The 15,457-nt window shown below is 37.8% G+C and overlaps 1 protein-coding gene across 2 annotated transcripts in view; it reads right to left on the reverse strand.

Moving 5' to 3' along the window:
* Positions 1 to 5,307: 5,307 nt before the first annotated feature.
* The window catches only part of APPBP2 (amyloid beta precursor protein binding protein 2), a 63,345-nt gene continuing 53,195 nt past the window's right edge, over positions 5,308 to 15,457 (reverse strand). For both annotated transcript variants that reach the window (XM_044248507.1, XM_044248508.1), the window contains exons 10-13: positions 14,304 to 14,389; positions 12,565 to 12,755; positions 10,916 to 11,081; positions 5,308 to 9,871 (exon numbers count right to left, since the gene is read on the reverse strand). In XM_044248507.1, coding sequence (XP_044104442.1) covers positions 9,618 to 9,871; positions 10,916 to 11,081; positions 12,565 to 12,755; positions 14,304 to 14,389 — 697 coding nt within the window. In that variant the 3' untranslated portion in view covers positions 5,308 to 9,617. The remainder of the gene's footprint in view (positions 9,872 to 10,915; positions 11,082 to 12,564; positions 12,756 to 14,303; positions 14,390 to 15,457) is intronic.

Consider the following 15,457-nt stretch of genomic DNA (forward strand, 5'->3'; position numbering starts at 1 on the left):
CTTTTGTTCTTTGATTATTGATTCAGTTTCATTGCTGTGATTGGCCTGTTCAAGTTTTTTTTTTCTTTTTTAAAGATTTTATTTATTTATTTGTCAGAGAGAGAGCGAGAGAGAGCGAGCACAGGCAGACAGAGAGGCAGGCAGAGGCAGAGGGAGAAGCAGGCTCCCTGCCGAGCAAGGAGCCCGATGTGGGACTAGATCCCAGGACGCCGGGATCATGACCTGAGCCGAAGGCAGCTGCTTAACCAACTGAGCCACCCAGGCGTCCCAGGTTTTCTATTTCTTCTAGTTTTGGTAGTTTATATGTTTTTAGGAATTTATCCATTTCTTCTAATTGTCCAATCTGTTAGCATCTAGGTTTTCGTAATAGCCTGTTACAATTTATTTCTGTGGTGGTGGTGGTTACCTCTTCTCTTCCATTAGTAATTTTATTTGGGTCCTCCTTTTTTTTTAAGGAGTCTGGCTAGAGGTTTATCCATTTTGTTGATCTTTCCAAAGAATTAGCTTCTAGTTTCACTGAACTAGAAAACACTATTGTGTTTTGTTTTAGTTTCTGTATCATTATTTCTGCTCTAATCTTTATTATTTCCTTCCTTTCGCAGGACTTGAGTTTTGTTCGTTGTTGTTCTTCTAGCTCCTTTAGGTATATCGTTAGGTTGTTTTGAGATTTTTCTTCTTTCTTGAGGTAGGCCTGTATTGTTATAAGCTTCCCTTTTAGAACCACTTTGGTTGCATCCCAAAGATTTTGGACTGTTGTATTTTCATTTTCATGTAATTTTTGATTTCTTAAGGTTGTGTTTTGTTTTTTTAAAAAGACTTTTTAGCATTTTCCAATAGTTAATACATATCACCTGTAAGAGAAAGAAAAAAAAATTGTTTGGTTTTCAATGTCAGTTTATCAATCCCATTCCACCTCATGTGGCTCCCTCCCCTCCTTTCACTATTGCTCTGTGTAAGTATGGCTAGAAACAGGATCTCATAGTCTCCTCTTGGCATTTTCCCTAAAGTTTGTGTGAGTTCATTTAACACTCTCCCCCACTCCTCCCCACCCCTCCCCCCTTGTGGTATAAGCTTTTCCTGGTATAGGAGTAGTTTCCTAAATTCTCAAGTTGGCCCTGGGAGTCTGCAGCCAGAGAGCCTGGTGCTATCTATGGCTTTGAGATGACCAGAGGCAAGGACACTGCTGTACTGCTTGCATTTTTTGCTAGTAAATGGCAGATGTAGGATTCTGGTGCAGCTCCAGAGTCTGTATCCTAAAGCATACTAGAGATGTCTCTAGTACATGATAAGCCATCAGGGAGACGTTAAGAAAGAGATATGGGATGTCTGTAGGGGCAAAGAGTTCCCTGAGGACCCAGGGCAATCTTAGGTTTGAGTGAATCTTTCCATACTACCATTCTGTCCTGGGTTGTACTAGTGACCTTCCTGGAAATGTTGGTTGGCTTTGGTAGACTCCCTCCTCCAACTTCTCTGAGACTCCTACCTTTCTTACCTATAGTGACTTCTCTGTCACTGAAACCAACCTTCAAAAGGACACAATCTACCTAACACTCTTCCTCCACAAACCTGACCTGAAACCAAAGAGCTTAGCTTAACCCTACTTACTCTCAAAATCCCAAGTAACTGCTATGGTGCTAGGTACCAGCTGAGTCTTACAAGGTGTCATCCTGGCAGATGGAATCCCCTGGCTAGGCATGCTGCATCATCACGTTATTTAGTAAAAGGGAAGTTTCCATGCTTCTCTTCCTTTGCCTCCACAATCCTCTAGTGAGGGAGAAAGGACTAACATTTCCACAATGTCTATAATGGGCATAGTAGGGACTCAGGCACTGCATTCATTTTTGGTTAATCTTCATAATAATCCAAGAGACAATTAGTGTCCTTTTCACTTGAAAGGTGAGGAGTCAAGGTCAGAAATTTGCCTACATCCTCCCAGCTAGTAAAAAGGCAGCTCCTCCGGACTAAGTCCTTGTTCTCATTGTAAGCACCCTGCCTCTCTAGAATTCTCACCTTCAGATAAAACTTGACTTTATTTATTTATAAAATATTTCATCTGAGAGCGAGCAAGCTTGCACAGAATCGGGGGTGGGAGGCAGAGGGAGGAGCAAATTCCCTGCTGAGCAGGGATCCTGATGCAGGGCTCAATCTCAGGACCCTGAGATCATGACCTGAGCCAAAGGCAGATGCTTAACGAATGAACCATCTATGCCCCTGTTGGTTTTTAAAGTAATCTCTTATCCAAAGTGGCGCTCCAATTCATGACTCCGAGATCAGGGATTGCATGCTCTACTATATGAGTCAGCCAGGCGCCCCTAAGGGTGGTTTTTATTTTTAAAAAGATTTTATTTGTTTATTTGACAGACAGAGATCACAAGTAGGCAGAGAGGCAAGCAGAGAGAGAGGGAAGCAGGCTCCCCGCTGAGCAGAGAGCCTGATGTGGGGCTTGATCCCAGGACCCTGAGATCATGACCCAAGCCAAAGGCAGAGGCTTAACCCACTGAGCCACCCAGGCGCCCCTAAGGTTGGTTTTTAAAATGACTCTCGTTTGTTTGGTCTTGTGTAATTTAGTTACTCTGACACCAACATACCAAATACAGAATGTGTGCTGTGATGACAGCCAATAACAGGAAAGAAAAATACTCTTTAGCAGCTCTTGCTTGTATGCTGAACAGGAATTTAAATACAACTCAAGTTTGTCATGTTCTATCAACGTTCTAATCCAGTAAATAAATTGCAGTTAAGTTTTATCAAGGCACTGAATGGAAGTGATCATTCAGATTTTTTCAAACTTTATCATACTTTATCATGTCTTATATAACTGCTTATGCAATTGGAAAGTTTGTCTTATGATTTTAACATTTTAAAAATTATTTGCCCCAAGGGTATAGGTCTGTGAATCATCAGGCTTACATATTTCACAGCACTCACCATATAACATACCCTCCCCAATGTCTAGTGATTTTTTTTAAGGATTTTATTTATTTATTTGACAGACGGAGATCACAAGTAGGCAGAGAAGCAGGCAGAGAGAGAAGAGGAAGCAGGCTCCCTACTGAGCAGAAAGCCCCTCCAGGGCTCGATCCCAGGACCCCTAGGATCATGACCTGAGCCGAAGGCAGAGGCTTTAACCCACTGAGCCACCCAGGCGCCCCATCCAATGATTTTTAATTGTGCTAACTCACAAAATATATCATCTTAATGTACTGTTCAGTAGTATTATATCCATTGTTGTGTAACGAATCTCCAGGAACTGTTTCATTTTGCAAACCTGAAACTCTATATCCATTAAGCGACCATTCATTTTCAGTTCCTCCCAGCTTTGACAACTACCATTCTTTTTCTGAGTTTGACCACATAAATCATGTAAGTAGAATCATACTTAAAGTAGATACAGTATGCTTTCCCCTCCCTTTTTTGTCTGGCTTGCATCACCTTAGCGTAATGCCCGCAAGTTTCAATGTTGTAGCATGTGTTAGAAATTCCTTCCTTTTGGGGCACCTGGGTGGCTCAGTTGGTTCAGTGTCTGCCTTTGGCTGGGGTTTTGATCCTGGGGTCCTAAGAGTCCCATATCCGGCTCATAGCTCTATGGGGGCCCTGCTTCTCCCTCTCTGATGAATAAATAAGATCTTAGAAAAAAAGTTTAAAACATTCCTTTTTAGGGAATAACAATTTCTTAATTATTATTTTGAATGTTACTTAGGCTAGATAATATTGCATTGTATGGACGTATCATATTTTGTTTATCCATTCATCCACTGATGGACATTTGGGTTACTTCCACATTTTGGTTATCACGAATAATGCTATGAACATGGTGTACAAATCAAAGATCCTTTCAATTCTTTTGAACATCCACCCCTAAGAGGAATTGCTAGATCACATGGTAATTCCATTTTTAATTTTTTGAGGAACCACCTTACTGTTGTTCCTTGCAGATGTACCTTTTTACAATCCTCCCAATAATGCATGAGGTTTGCAACTTTTCTACATCCTTGCCAACACTATTTTTTTGGTAATAACCATCCTGATGAGTTTGAGTTTGCTTTTGAGTTTTTGAACTGTAGAAACGAATGTGTATAAAATAAGTGGGTGTGGTTGGCTAACATTTAGAATAGTATCTGCTACAGAGAAAATTCTATGTAAAATTTGTTAAGTGTACAAATCAGCAACACTTATAAGCTGGAAAGTGTTAATTCTTTAAGTTATATGATTATAGGGTAATGACTAAGTTTTTTTTAATTTTTTTTTTCCTAAAGATTTTATTTATTTATTTGACAGAGAGAGAGATCACAAGTAGACAGAGAGGCAGGTGGAGAGAGAGAGGAAAGCAGGCACCCCGCTGAGCAGAGAGCCTGATGCAGGACTCGATCCCAGGACCCTGGAATCATGACCTGAGCCAAAGGCAGCGGCTTAACCCACTGAGCCACCCAGGTGCCCGACTTTAAGTTTTAAATAAAATGCCGCTGAAGTACCAAGAGAAGGCAACTCAAACTTTCAGGGAAGTCTTCCTTGTCCTCCAAGCTTGACTGATAAATAAAAGTTTAAGCAGGAAATGGCATTCCCTATTAAAGAGAGAACAGCATGCTCAAAGTCATGGGAATGTAAAAAGAAAAACGTAGAAAAAGTCAGTTATCACTGCAGGTGGCAGGCGAGATCAAACCAGTGCTGACTATTAGAAGTGAAGGTGGGATTTTGTCGAAATGTTAATTTTCTTTATAGTAATTTAAAGTGTGGCTTCATTTCCGGCACTAGCTGTTCTGTGTGCTTATGATTCAACCCTGTTCCATGGCAGATAGACCTAACATGACCCCACCATTTATACGAGGAAATGAACACAAAGAGGCTTACTTATAATGACGTACCTCAATTTTAGTATATGTGCTGCCGAAGCGAGCACTAATGACGTACCTCAAATTCCTACTGCTCAGAGGCTGAGCTGGAACTGAAACAGACGCAGGGTTTCTCCACTATCGCCGGCACAGCTTCCTCAGGTCTCTGCACCAGCCTCCTGCCCTTCAGAGATGGAAGACCAGGGAAAAGAACGGGGTACTTTTGTAAAGATTAAAAACCCCCGCATTAATTAACGTCCTGCTGTCTTTTCCAAAGTAGTTTCATAAGTACCATCTCCAGATGCTGGTACCATGTGTCTCCTCTGCCATGAATCTTATTTTTCTCAAACAAGAACATTTTTGTTCTAGTTTCAACAGTTTCTCTTGCACTGTTCTCTAATAAAAACAGGTTGCAGCAATAATCCCAAGTCCCGACCAAAAGTGATCACAACTGAAATGGAAACAGATACACTACGAATGCAGGAACACTATATTTATTAGGTCAATAATTCATTTTTAGCAATACAAGTACAGAATATATCACAATGCTGGTTACAAACATACTTAGTATGGTTCAATGGTTACAAATAATGGTGGGCACTACAAGTTTTTGTTAAGGATGATATGAAAGGTCATTCTGACACAATGAAGAATTGTCTTAAAAAATCTATCAATGACCCTAGATATTTCTATAGAAATTACTGTGGCACTATTAGTGGGGATTTTCATGTAAAGAATTGTTAGTAATTTGTTTCGTTAAGAGCTCTTGAGCCTATTAAACTAAAATCCCCTGTTGCTTAATAAAGTATAAAAATAGTACTGACTTGGTAATATTTAATAAAATGTAGCATTCATTCACATCATAAAAGTAGAACTAAATTGAAAAGTTTTTAGTTACCATGGCAACATATCTTTCCATAAAAGGAATATACAGAAATGAGTAATGTTACACAAATGGTACCTGCAACAATTATTTAGTGATCCAACACTTAACTTGTGCACCACAAACCAGGTTTTCTAGATATCTATATATAGCATATATTTTTAATCTTAAATTTTACTTTTGAAAAAAAATGTGCACTTCAACAAACTCACTAAGGCCACTCATGCTATAGATACCTAGGATTGCAATTAAAGAATAGTATTACTTAATAAGCACACTCCTTCAGATCACCGACAGGGTAAAACCAGTTTTCTGCCTAACACATTCCTGAGATTTGTGGACAATACAACTACTAGGGTTCAAGCTGGAGAATAATCCAAATGTCTGATTAAAAAATTTTTTTCTTTCCTATCAAGAACTGAGGTCCTCCAAAGCCAAGAGGTGAAATATATACATTAATTTTTAAAGCAAAAATAAAACTCTTAAAAAAGTTCGTACTTATATAAATAAGTATTTTTCCAGTAGTAACTTTGTTATCCAGAAAGGGAACAGTTTGCAAGCAGCAAGGCTATGAATTCTAGGGAAAAGATAAAGACCAAGTGGCAGTTAAAAATACCTGCTACCTAAGCAAACCATCGTTCTCAATTTGTAAAGTATGGCCAAAAGCTTCAGTCGTGTTTTAGATGTTGACTGTTCAGCGCTCTGTTTGCATGTAAGGAGCCACCAAATGGCACTCTTGTTTACTTATAAGGTAACATCCTCTGTACTTAATTTTCACAACATTACCAACTCTTCCCAAGCAGGCTAGGAACAAAGGCCTTTGTCAAATCTTTTATTTTCACAAATAAGCGCATACCTGCACACAGATTACTACAGAGCAACAGTGAGTTTGTTTTTAACCAAGGAGACAGAGCTTCGATGACAAGAAGGGTCCTAAAGCTTTGGGAAAGTCAGCTTTGGGGACCCATAAAAACTGTGGTCTGAAAAGCCCCATCAGTTCTATTACACTGGATGCAGGAGGGACTGACCGTCTGTGTGGCACAGGAGGATCACAGAGCCCCCTGATGTACCCAATCTGAGTAGCACCAACTTTAGGAAAAAGACTGGGTAAAAGAGAAGAAATCAAAGTCAGGAAGGATGAGACCAAAGGCCCCTTATTTAATATGACTTTGCTGAACTTCCAGAAAAATCTTAAAGTTGGTCTAGGCTTCCTTACACACAACCCCACCATATGTGAAAAATCTGTGCAACCTATTGGTTATTGTGAGGTACATTTCATTCTTTTCTTTGTATTCTTTTTAACCCCATAAAGCAAGGTAACATTCACCTCTCTATCCTACCTTAAACATCCCCAGGAAAAGGATAAATCCCACATTTAGAATCATTAGGGTATTATTCTTCATTACAACCTGAATTAATAGCATACTATCTGTTTTATCACTAACAAGCTGTCAATCTCTTTTTTCAGCCTACAGTTTTTGGATTAAATCAAAGTGTACAGATTTATAGAAAACTACATGAAAGCAGTGGTAATAAGGGGAAACTAGCGATTTTTTTTTTAGAAAAACTGGCTGCCACATAACATTATCACCCTGTGATCTTAGGCTTCTAAGTATCATATTGCTTGATCACTGTGAACTAAGTAGAGCTCAAACTGAATTAAGAGAGGATGAGGCCTTAAGTTATTTGCTTTATTTTATCCTAGGAAATGTTACATGTGCACAAAACCAAAAGATACACATTGATTAAAAAAAAAAAAACTTCATATGGAAACGTTAAGTTTCAAAATATTTATTGAAAAACAATTTACCATGACATTCCTATACCACAAACATACCACAGGACTCTAAATAATCAACAAAAGTATACAAAGCCTATCCTGGAAATATCTTTGGAGGTATTAAATATATAGGCCCGTGAGGATAGAGCTGAGTAACTTGATAAATGTTAGTCCTTGGTCACACAGACTATTTGGTAATTAATAAAGAGGTGCCTCTTGGCATCAGACTGCAATTTAACTGCGAGGGGAGGTGCAGGTGTGCCAATGTACTCTTTAAAATGAAAAAGAAAATAATTCAATTTGAGGAATAAACCCAGGTTTTGAAATCATAGTTACAGACTTAGTGTCTGGGCTTGCTTCATCTCTTTATGTACCTCCCCCAGTCAATCCCCTCCTGGGGACTTAAAAACACTGGCTCATAACTAACAAGACTGCAATTAACAGTTTTAAACAAGATTAGGTTTGGGAAGCCCAAAAAGTGTTTAAAATCAAATTTACCCGAAATCTCCAATTAATTTTTCTGTACTCAATGTGGCAGTTTACATTTCTTCCCCCCTCCAACCCTAACGTGCATGTTAAAAGAAAACCAAAATTCAACACACATCCACTCACCCACAGACTACTCCAAGCATTAGCCAAGAGCAACATCTCTGACAGCCAAGTCATGAACCCCTGAAAATAGGGGGGAAAACCCTGATTCTTAACTATAGAGGTACCACATAGGCCACTATAGTAAGAACTGAGGTAACAGCAAAAGACTTTGTTTCTTAATTGCTACATGTCACAACTTTCCAAATTTGAGTATTAATTACCTCAACATTAAATAACCTGACTGGCATAAGATTAAAAAAAATATCAAAACCCAATGAACAGGAAGACAAGTTAGTGAAACATATAATTAGGGGATCTCTGCATTTGACTCTTGAATTTCAAAGAAAATGACATAGTTGGACTATTATTTACCATAAAAATGAAGGATTTCTAAGAATTGCTTCTTCTGGGCATTCGTTTTTCCATTAATCCCCACAAACCATATAGTAACATGAAATTCCCACCCATGAGCTATTTCATGACTCTTAGCCAATATACTTGTTAATTGCATTGATTATTAGGATAACATTTAAAATGAAGGGGATGGTTGCAGCAGATATTTATAGACTTGCTTATGGTACTGCCATCTGTGCACAATGACTAAAGATATGCCACTGTAATCACCAAATTTCCCTGGTTTGGTATCTAATTACATGAATATAATTTTTGCATTATCACTTTTCATTATACCTCTAAATGAAACACTCTACTGATAAAATTATATGCAGGGGCTAAAATAATCACCTAAAGCCTCTGGTCCAAATAACCCCTTTCTACATAGGCTGGTCCTTTTTAGGTCCTCCTGGTCCTGTTATTAGCAAACGCTATCAGAGCATCTTGCATTGTTGTACCAAAAAACCCTGAAATAACCAAAGGGTTAATAAAACTGCTGGTCTGTCAGCTTTTCTATTACTTACAGATCAACACTGGTCCAGTTCAGATGAATCTGACAGTCTTTCCCTTGTAACAGAGCTCTGGAGTGGTTGCATCCACTTCTCTGGGTAAGGTAGCCAAACCTAAGTCAGGATGTCCCTCTTCTACTAGCACTGTGTTAACTTTTCTATACTGCATATAAAGATTTTCCCCATAAAATATCTTTACAATACAGTATTGAATACCTCCACAAGGAAGAATATGTTAAAAAGTTGTTAAAATCATCCTTACATAATAAGAATGCAACTCTTTTAAACTCTTAAATAGTTTTATTTGGGGGTTCTTTTCAGGCTTTCTGCAAAATGAATTATTTTTTAAAATGAAAAAAAAAAAAAAAAAAAAAAAAGATTTCCTGTTGTTTGTTCTACTAGGTTGAAAATATGGGCCAGACTACTTATACATGCGGTACATGCTGAATATAACTGAATATATGCTTATTCCTACAGACACTCTGCAAGATAGGGATCACCCAAATAGGGTCAATGGACTGGACCAGTGTTTCAATGCAAATTCCAGCCCCAAAAAACAACATGGTTTTGATTTCACAGTATGAATTCCCTGCAATCTGGGAAAAGGTAAATTAGTTAACTGAGGTCCTCCCTCAGCAGCTCGGTCCCTCAACATTCTGAGAAATCAAGAAGGACTGCACCACTTCTTCAGTGGACTGGGGGCTGGTGTTGACATCTTCAAGAGCATCGGTCACTGAATACTGACGATCTCGCAACCGGTTCCAGTTAGAAAGAACATTGTGATATTCAAACACTTTCTCATAATTTCCAATGGAGTTGTAAAGTTTAATGAGACCTCGGTAATCATATTCTAGTCCACTGTAGCCTTCACCAAACAGTTTCTTCCCTGAAAGTAAAAGACGCATACACACACACACAAAAGAAAGAAAGAAAGAAAGAAAGCTCAAGTATTGAAACAATAAGAGGTTCTTAAAAGACAACACAAGTTCAATTCTTTAAATAAGGTGGTTTCATCTTATTCCCTAGGCTGAGGAACCAATGAGATTGGGTACCCAGAGACAAGATTAATATTAGAACTAAGAACTTCTGTTCTATGAAAGGTACCATTTAGAAACAAGCAGCAGAGTTACCTATTTGCAAAATATATAACCAACAAAGGGCTTGCTGCATCCATAGTATAAAAAGACCTTCTGTAAATCAATAGAGAGTGACAGACAATTCAATATAAAAATAGGGAAGAATTTTTTTTTTCTTAAGTAAACTCTAAAACCTTAACACAGGGCTCAAAGCCATTTCCTTGAGATCAAGAGTCACATGCTCTCCCAACTGAGCCAGCCAGGTGTTCCCAAAACAGGGAAAAATTTTAACAGGCACATTAGATGATAATTACAGTATTTTATTTTGTAACAGGCCCCAAATGGAAACAATCCAAAAGCTCTGAATACCCATTAACAGTAGAATGGGTAAATAATGATATACTAATCCAATAAAATATTATATAGCCCTGGAAATTAATAAGCAATAGTGTTACAGAACAACACAGATGTATTTCACAATTCATGTTCACCAAAACGTAAAAATATACATCGCATGATTCCACTGATATTACATTAAAAAACTGGTAAACCTGATCTATGTTATAGCAAGAAGAAGGGAGATGAAGGGAGTACTAATTACGCAACTAGTTTAGAATAACTGCTTTTGCCTATACCTGACACTCTGCCTCAACTGTCATACTTCTTATCACTGGCTTCAAGATCAGTAAATCACCTTAAGCAAAATGTTTGAGATGATTTTTGGGTGGCTTCTGGTATCCTTAGCAGCTCTAAGCTCATTTAAATCTTCATAATTATACTTCCCTTACACAACATACAAGATATGTTACATGTTATTTCTAATCAACTGAGTAAGAAATTTTAAAAAAACATACCAATTGCTATAGATCGCAAATAAAGTTTCTCAGCATTTTCATACTGATTCATGTCATAATTGTATAGAGAAGCCAGATGTCCCACTGAAAGGGCTACTTCATAATCTTCTTGACCAAGAAGTTGTTCTTTTATCTGAATTGCTTTGATATGCATTTCTTCAGCTTCCTGAAAAATAATTGAGCTGTTTTAGCCATTAGACTATACTCTCATAGTAACAATTCTTTCCGAGTAAGACTCTTCTAAGTGCTAAGGAGATCAGAGGACATACTATGTTAATCCAAAAGTTGCTTATGGGAAGCATTACTGGTTTGAGCAGCTACACACATAAGCTGATGACAGTAAGTGTCCTGTGCCAAAAATGATGAGATAATCTGTCCTGGTAATGAAAAATTGTTAGAAGAAATCAACATAAAAACTTTCCAAAATGAAAATTATTTAACATGCTCCAAAGTTTAACTGAACCTTGTTAAGAAACTCCATACTATAGTACATTCAGTTACATAGATACACACTTTATTTTGGAATTCTGACAATTTTTATTCCAACAAACAAAACTCAGGTTAAGTGAGGGATATGTAATGGATTTTCAGGTAAAAAATAGTATCTTAGGCAGTGACTCTCATCCTGTCCTTATTGTGACCCTAAAATAAACAATATTAAAAACTTATAATCCAAAATTTTTAGAGAGAATTTAGTAAATTTTTATCACAATTAATAATACTTGCAGTATCTGACATTTCTTGCATACCTACCATGTGCCAGACATTATGCTAAGGGCCATACTTTTTTTTCTTTTTAAAGATTTTATTTCTTTATTTGAGAGAGAGAGAGGGAGAAAGAGAGAGAACGTGAGCTGGGGGAGAAGCAGAGGGAGAAGCAGACTCCCCATTGAGCAAGGAGCCTGATCCTGAACCCAGGATGATCCCAGGATGATCCCAGGACCCCCAGGATTATGATCTGAGCCAAAGGCAGACACCTAACCAACGGTGCCAACCAGAAGGTAAGGGCTACACTTAATATAGCTAACACTATGTTGTTGTTGTTTAAAGATTTTATTTATTTTCAGAGATAGCGAGTGAAGACAGAGAGACTGTGCATGTGTGCACAGAAGCTGGTGGAAGGACAGAGGGAGATAATCTTCAAGCAGACTCCCCACTGATTGGGGAGCCCAACCGAGGCTCATTTCTCACAACCCATAAGATCATGACCTGAGCTGAAACCAAGCGCTGGATGCCCAATTGACTGAGCCGTCCAGGGGTCCCTGGACGAAGTTTTTATTTATTTAAGTAATCTCTACACCCAACGTGGGGCTTGAACTTACAACCTTGAGATCAAGAGTCACATTCTCTTTTGACTGAGCCAGACAGGTGCCCTGCTAATAGCTATGTTTTAAGTCTAACTACAATAACCATATTAACCTTCATGGTTTGATATTATGCCTTATTTTTCCATGGCTTAGATTTTGAATTTTATTTATATTTTGACTCTGCTGTTTTATGCTATTTTCTCAATTCTTTTGTGGAATAAGGTAGAAGTATAGTAAGTGTACATTTATTAGTGAAGATTACAGAAGGTATATTATTTAAAATTATAATTTATTACCTAAAATTATTTACTGAAAGAAAAAGATAGTAAAACATGCTTCTACCTTAAATTTTCTCATTGACTGGTAAAGTCTTCCAAGGTTTCCATAGTGTTTTGCAGTCTGTACATTAAATTCCCCAAAAGCTTTCTTAGCTAGTTGGAGTGAAGACAGGTGCAAATCATGAGCTTCTTGAAGCAGCCTCTGTTCAGTTTCTTTATTATGACAGTCAATTGCAATCTCCTCTAAAATAAGAGCTGATTAAGAAAGCAATAAAATTAGCACACTTCCAAACCATCTATCAAAGCTAATCAGAGCATATAATTTAAAATTAAATTCTATAAATGTTTGTGTTCATGGCTTAGAAATGGTAAAGATGAGTTCCACGTTAATGAAAAAATGAACTTTTGGGGGCCATTCCAGTTTGCACAATATAATGAACTTAAAAACAATGGTATATATCAAGTATTTTGCAGAATTTCTGCTTTACTAGACTATTATATTTTGCTGATGTTCATTTCTTATTTAAAGCAATGTAAGACAAGGCAAAGGCAAAATTTTAAAGTTATGAAACTGTGTCAAGGAGTCCCCAAGCACTGTTGAACATTTTGAAACCACACTCCTAAAATATAACCTCTAACCAAACACAACTGAAAGAACTGGTTTCCTCCTATTCACTTGACTAACCAAATCAGGCAAGAAGACAGTGCAATTTCAAAGTCACATATTTCAAATTCCATTTAAAGTCTTAAAAAAAAATACATATTTTTTATGATTTAATTTTATTTCTAGGTAAACTGTCCATATGTGCAAAAGTAAAAGAGGTTTAGTCCACTATAGCATTTTTAAAGAACAAAAAGATATATATCCACAGGTACTACAATGAAAAAATATTCACAAGGTATTAAGTGAAAAAAGCAGAATATAAAACTAAAGAAATTTATTCATTTCATTATTTGGAGGTAAAAAAGTCTAAAAAATATTCACCAAAATGCTGAATCTGGATTGATGGGATTGCAGGTGACTTAATTTATTATTTTCTCTTTTCTAACTTTTAATTTTTATAACAATTATGTATTACTTGTGTCAAGTTAAAAATGCAAACCCTAAAGGGAGGAAAAAGAACTAGTTCCAGAATTAAGGTAAAATTTCTCCAGCATGCACAGAATTACCACACGGGTGACCCAATCATGTTGGCAAAAAAAAAAAAATGCTTTTGAAATGAAAGGGCTTTGGTAGTGATTAGAAGAAAGGTTAAAATAAGGAAAGAAGAAAGTGGTATTTGCTAAGGCCTTGCAACATTAAGGGTAATCTGATACAAAGCTGAGCTTCAAAATTCTACACTATAAGGCTGAAGGTATGTGAAAAACCCATGCTACTGTGCAATAATCATGTTATTCTTTCTTTTACCCTCCCCTCAAAAGAAATGAACGAATGAAGGCATGACAGAGAGGAAAAGGGAGTGGCGAGGGGAGGGAGGGAGGAAGGAAGGAAAAAAGCAACAAAAGATATTCTGGCTTATTAACAATGCTGTATGAGAGAAGCAAACCTTTTATTATGAACCACTGGAAATTCCTAGGTAGAGCTATAGGCAGATACTTTAAATCAGTGGCTTGGTTATCTTAGTAATACGCAGATATAGTCTAATCCTACGCTACCATCCGAAGAAATAAACAAATAACCTGATTTTAAACTATGTATCTTTAATATCTATCACAACTGACAGCAAAAGAAATCTAAAAAAAAAAAAAAATATATATATATATATATACACACGTATACTGGAGACTAATTGCAAAGGGTACCTTTCACCCTCTTTGAAGAAGCCAAAAGAAGATGATCTTCAGGTAGGATGTGGGTAATGATACCAATAGCTCTTTCAGCATGAAATCTGTAATACAGACAAATATATATTCTGGTATTTCTTTTTAGGTACAAATAATTATAGCATTTAAAAAAAAAAAATCACAACTGGGGTGCCTGGTGGCTTAGTGGGTTAAGCCGCTGCCTTCGGCTCGGGTCATGATCTCAGGGTCCTGGGATCAAGTCCCGCATCGGGCTCTCTGCTCAGCAGGGGGCCTGCTTCCCTTCCTCTCTCTCTGCTTACTTGTGATCTCTGTTAAATGAATAAATAACATCTTTTTTAAAAAAATCACAACTTATAATACTGATGGAATTTCTAAAACTTTCTGTGGTAAAGGTACTGGTTTTTGTTTCTTAAATTTCTAATCTGTTGTGGACTGAAATTTTAAAATATCCACTGGACTGGGGCACCTGGGTGGCTCAGTGGATTAAAGCCTCTGCCTTCGGCTCAGGTCATGATCCCAGATTCCTGGGATTGAGCCCCACATCGGGCTCTCTGCTCAGCAGGGAGCCTGCTTCCCCTGTCTCTCTCTGCGCCTCTCTGCCTACTTGTGATTTCTGTCTGTCAAATAAATAAATAAAATCTTTTAAAAAAAATACATCCACTGGATTTCCATCTCCCACAGAATGAACTGTGAAGCTGTTACCACAGCCTACAAGGCTCACCATATTCTTTCCCTGGGCTACCTGTCTGACCTCATCTACTATTCTCAGAAACAGCCCTCTCCTTCTCCTCCAGCCACACAGGCTTTTGCAGCTTTCTGAACATGCAAAGCATACTCTCACCTAGGACTCTTGCACTGTCCCCTCTGGAATACTATCCCCCTGACTATCTACCCACATGGCTCACTCTTCAATGAATACCCTTCTCAGACCAGCTTGTACAAAAGTACCTAAAAGGGGTGCCTGGGTGGCTCAGTTGGTTAAGCGACTGCTTTTGGCTCAGATCATGATCCTGGAGTCCCAGGATCGAGTCCTGCATCAGGCTTCCTGCTCAGTGGGGAGTCTGCTTCTCCCTCTCACACTCCCCCTACTTATGCGCTCCCACTCAAATAAAATCTTTAAAAAAAAAACCTAAAAAAATTTACCATAGCTC

The sequence above is a fragment of the Neovison vison genome, chromosome 5, assembly GCF_020171115.1.
Source record: "Neovison vison isolate M4711 chromosome 5, ASM_NN_V1, whole genome shotgun sequence".
NCBI classification, from domain to species: domain Eukaryota; kingdom Metazoa; phylum Chordata; class Mammalia; order Carnivora; family Mustelidae; genus Neogale; species Neogale vison.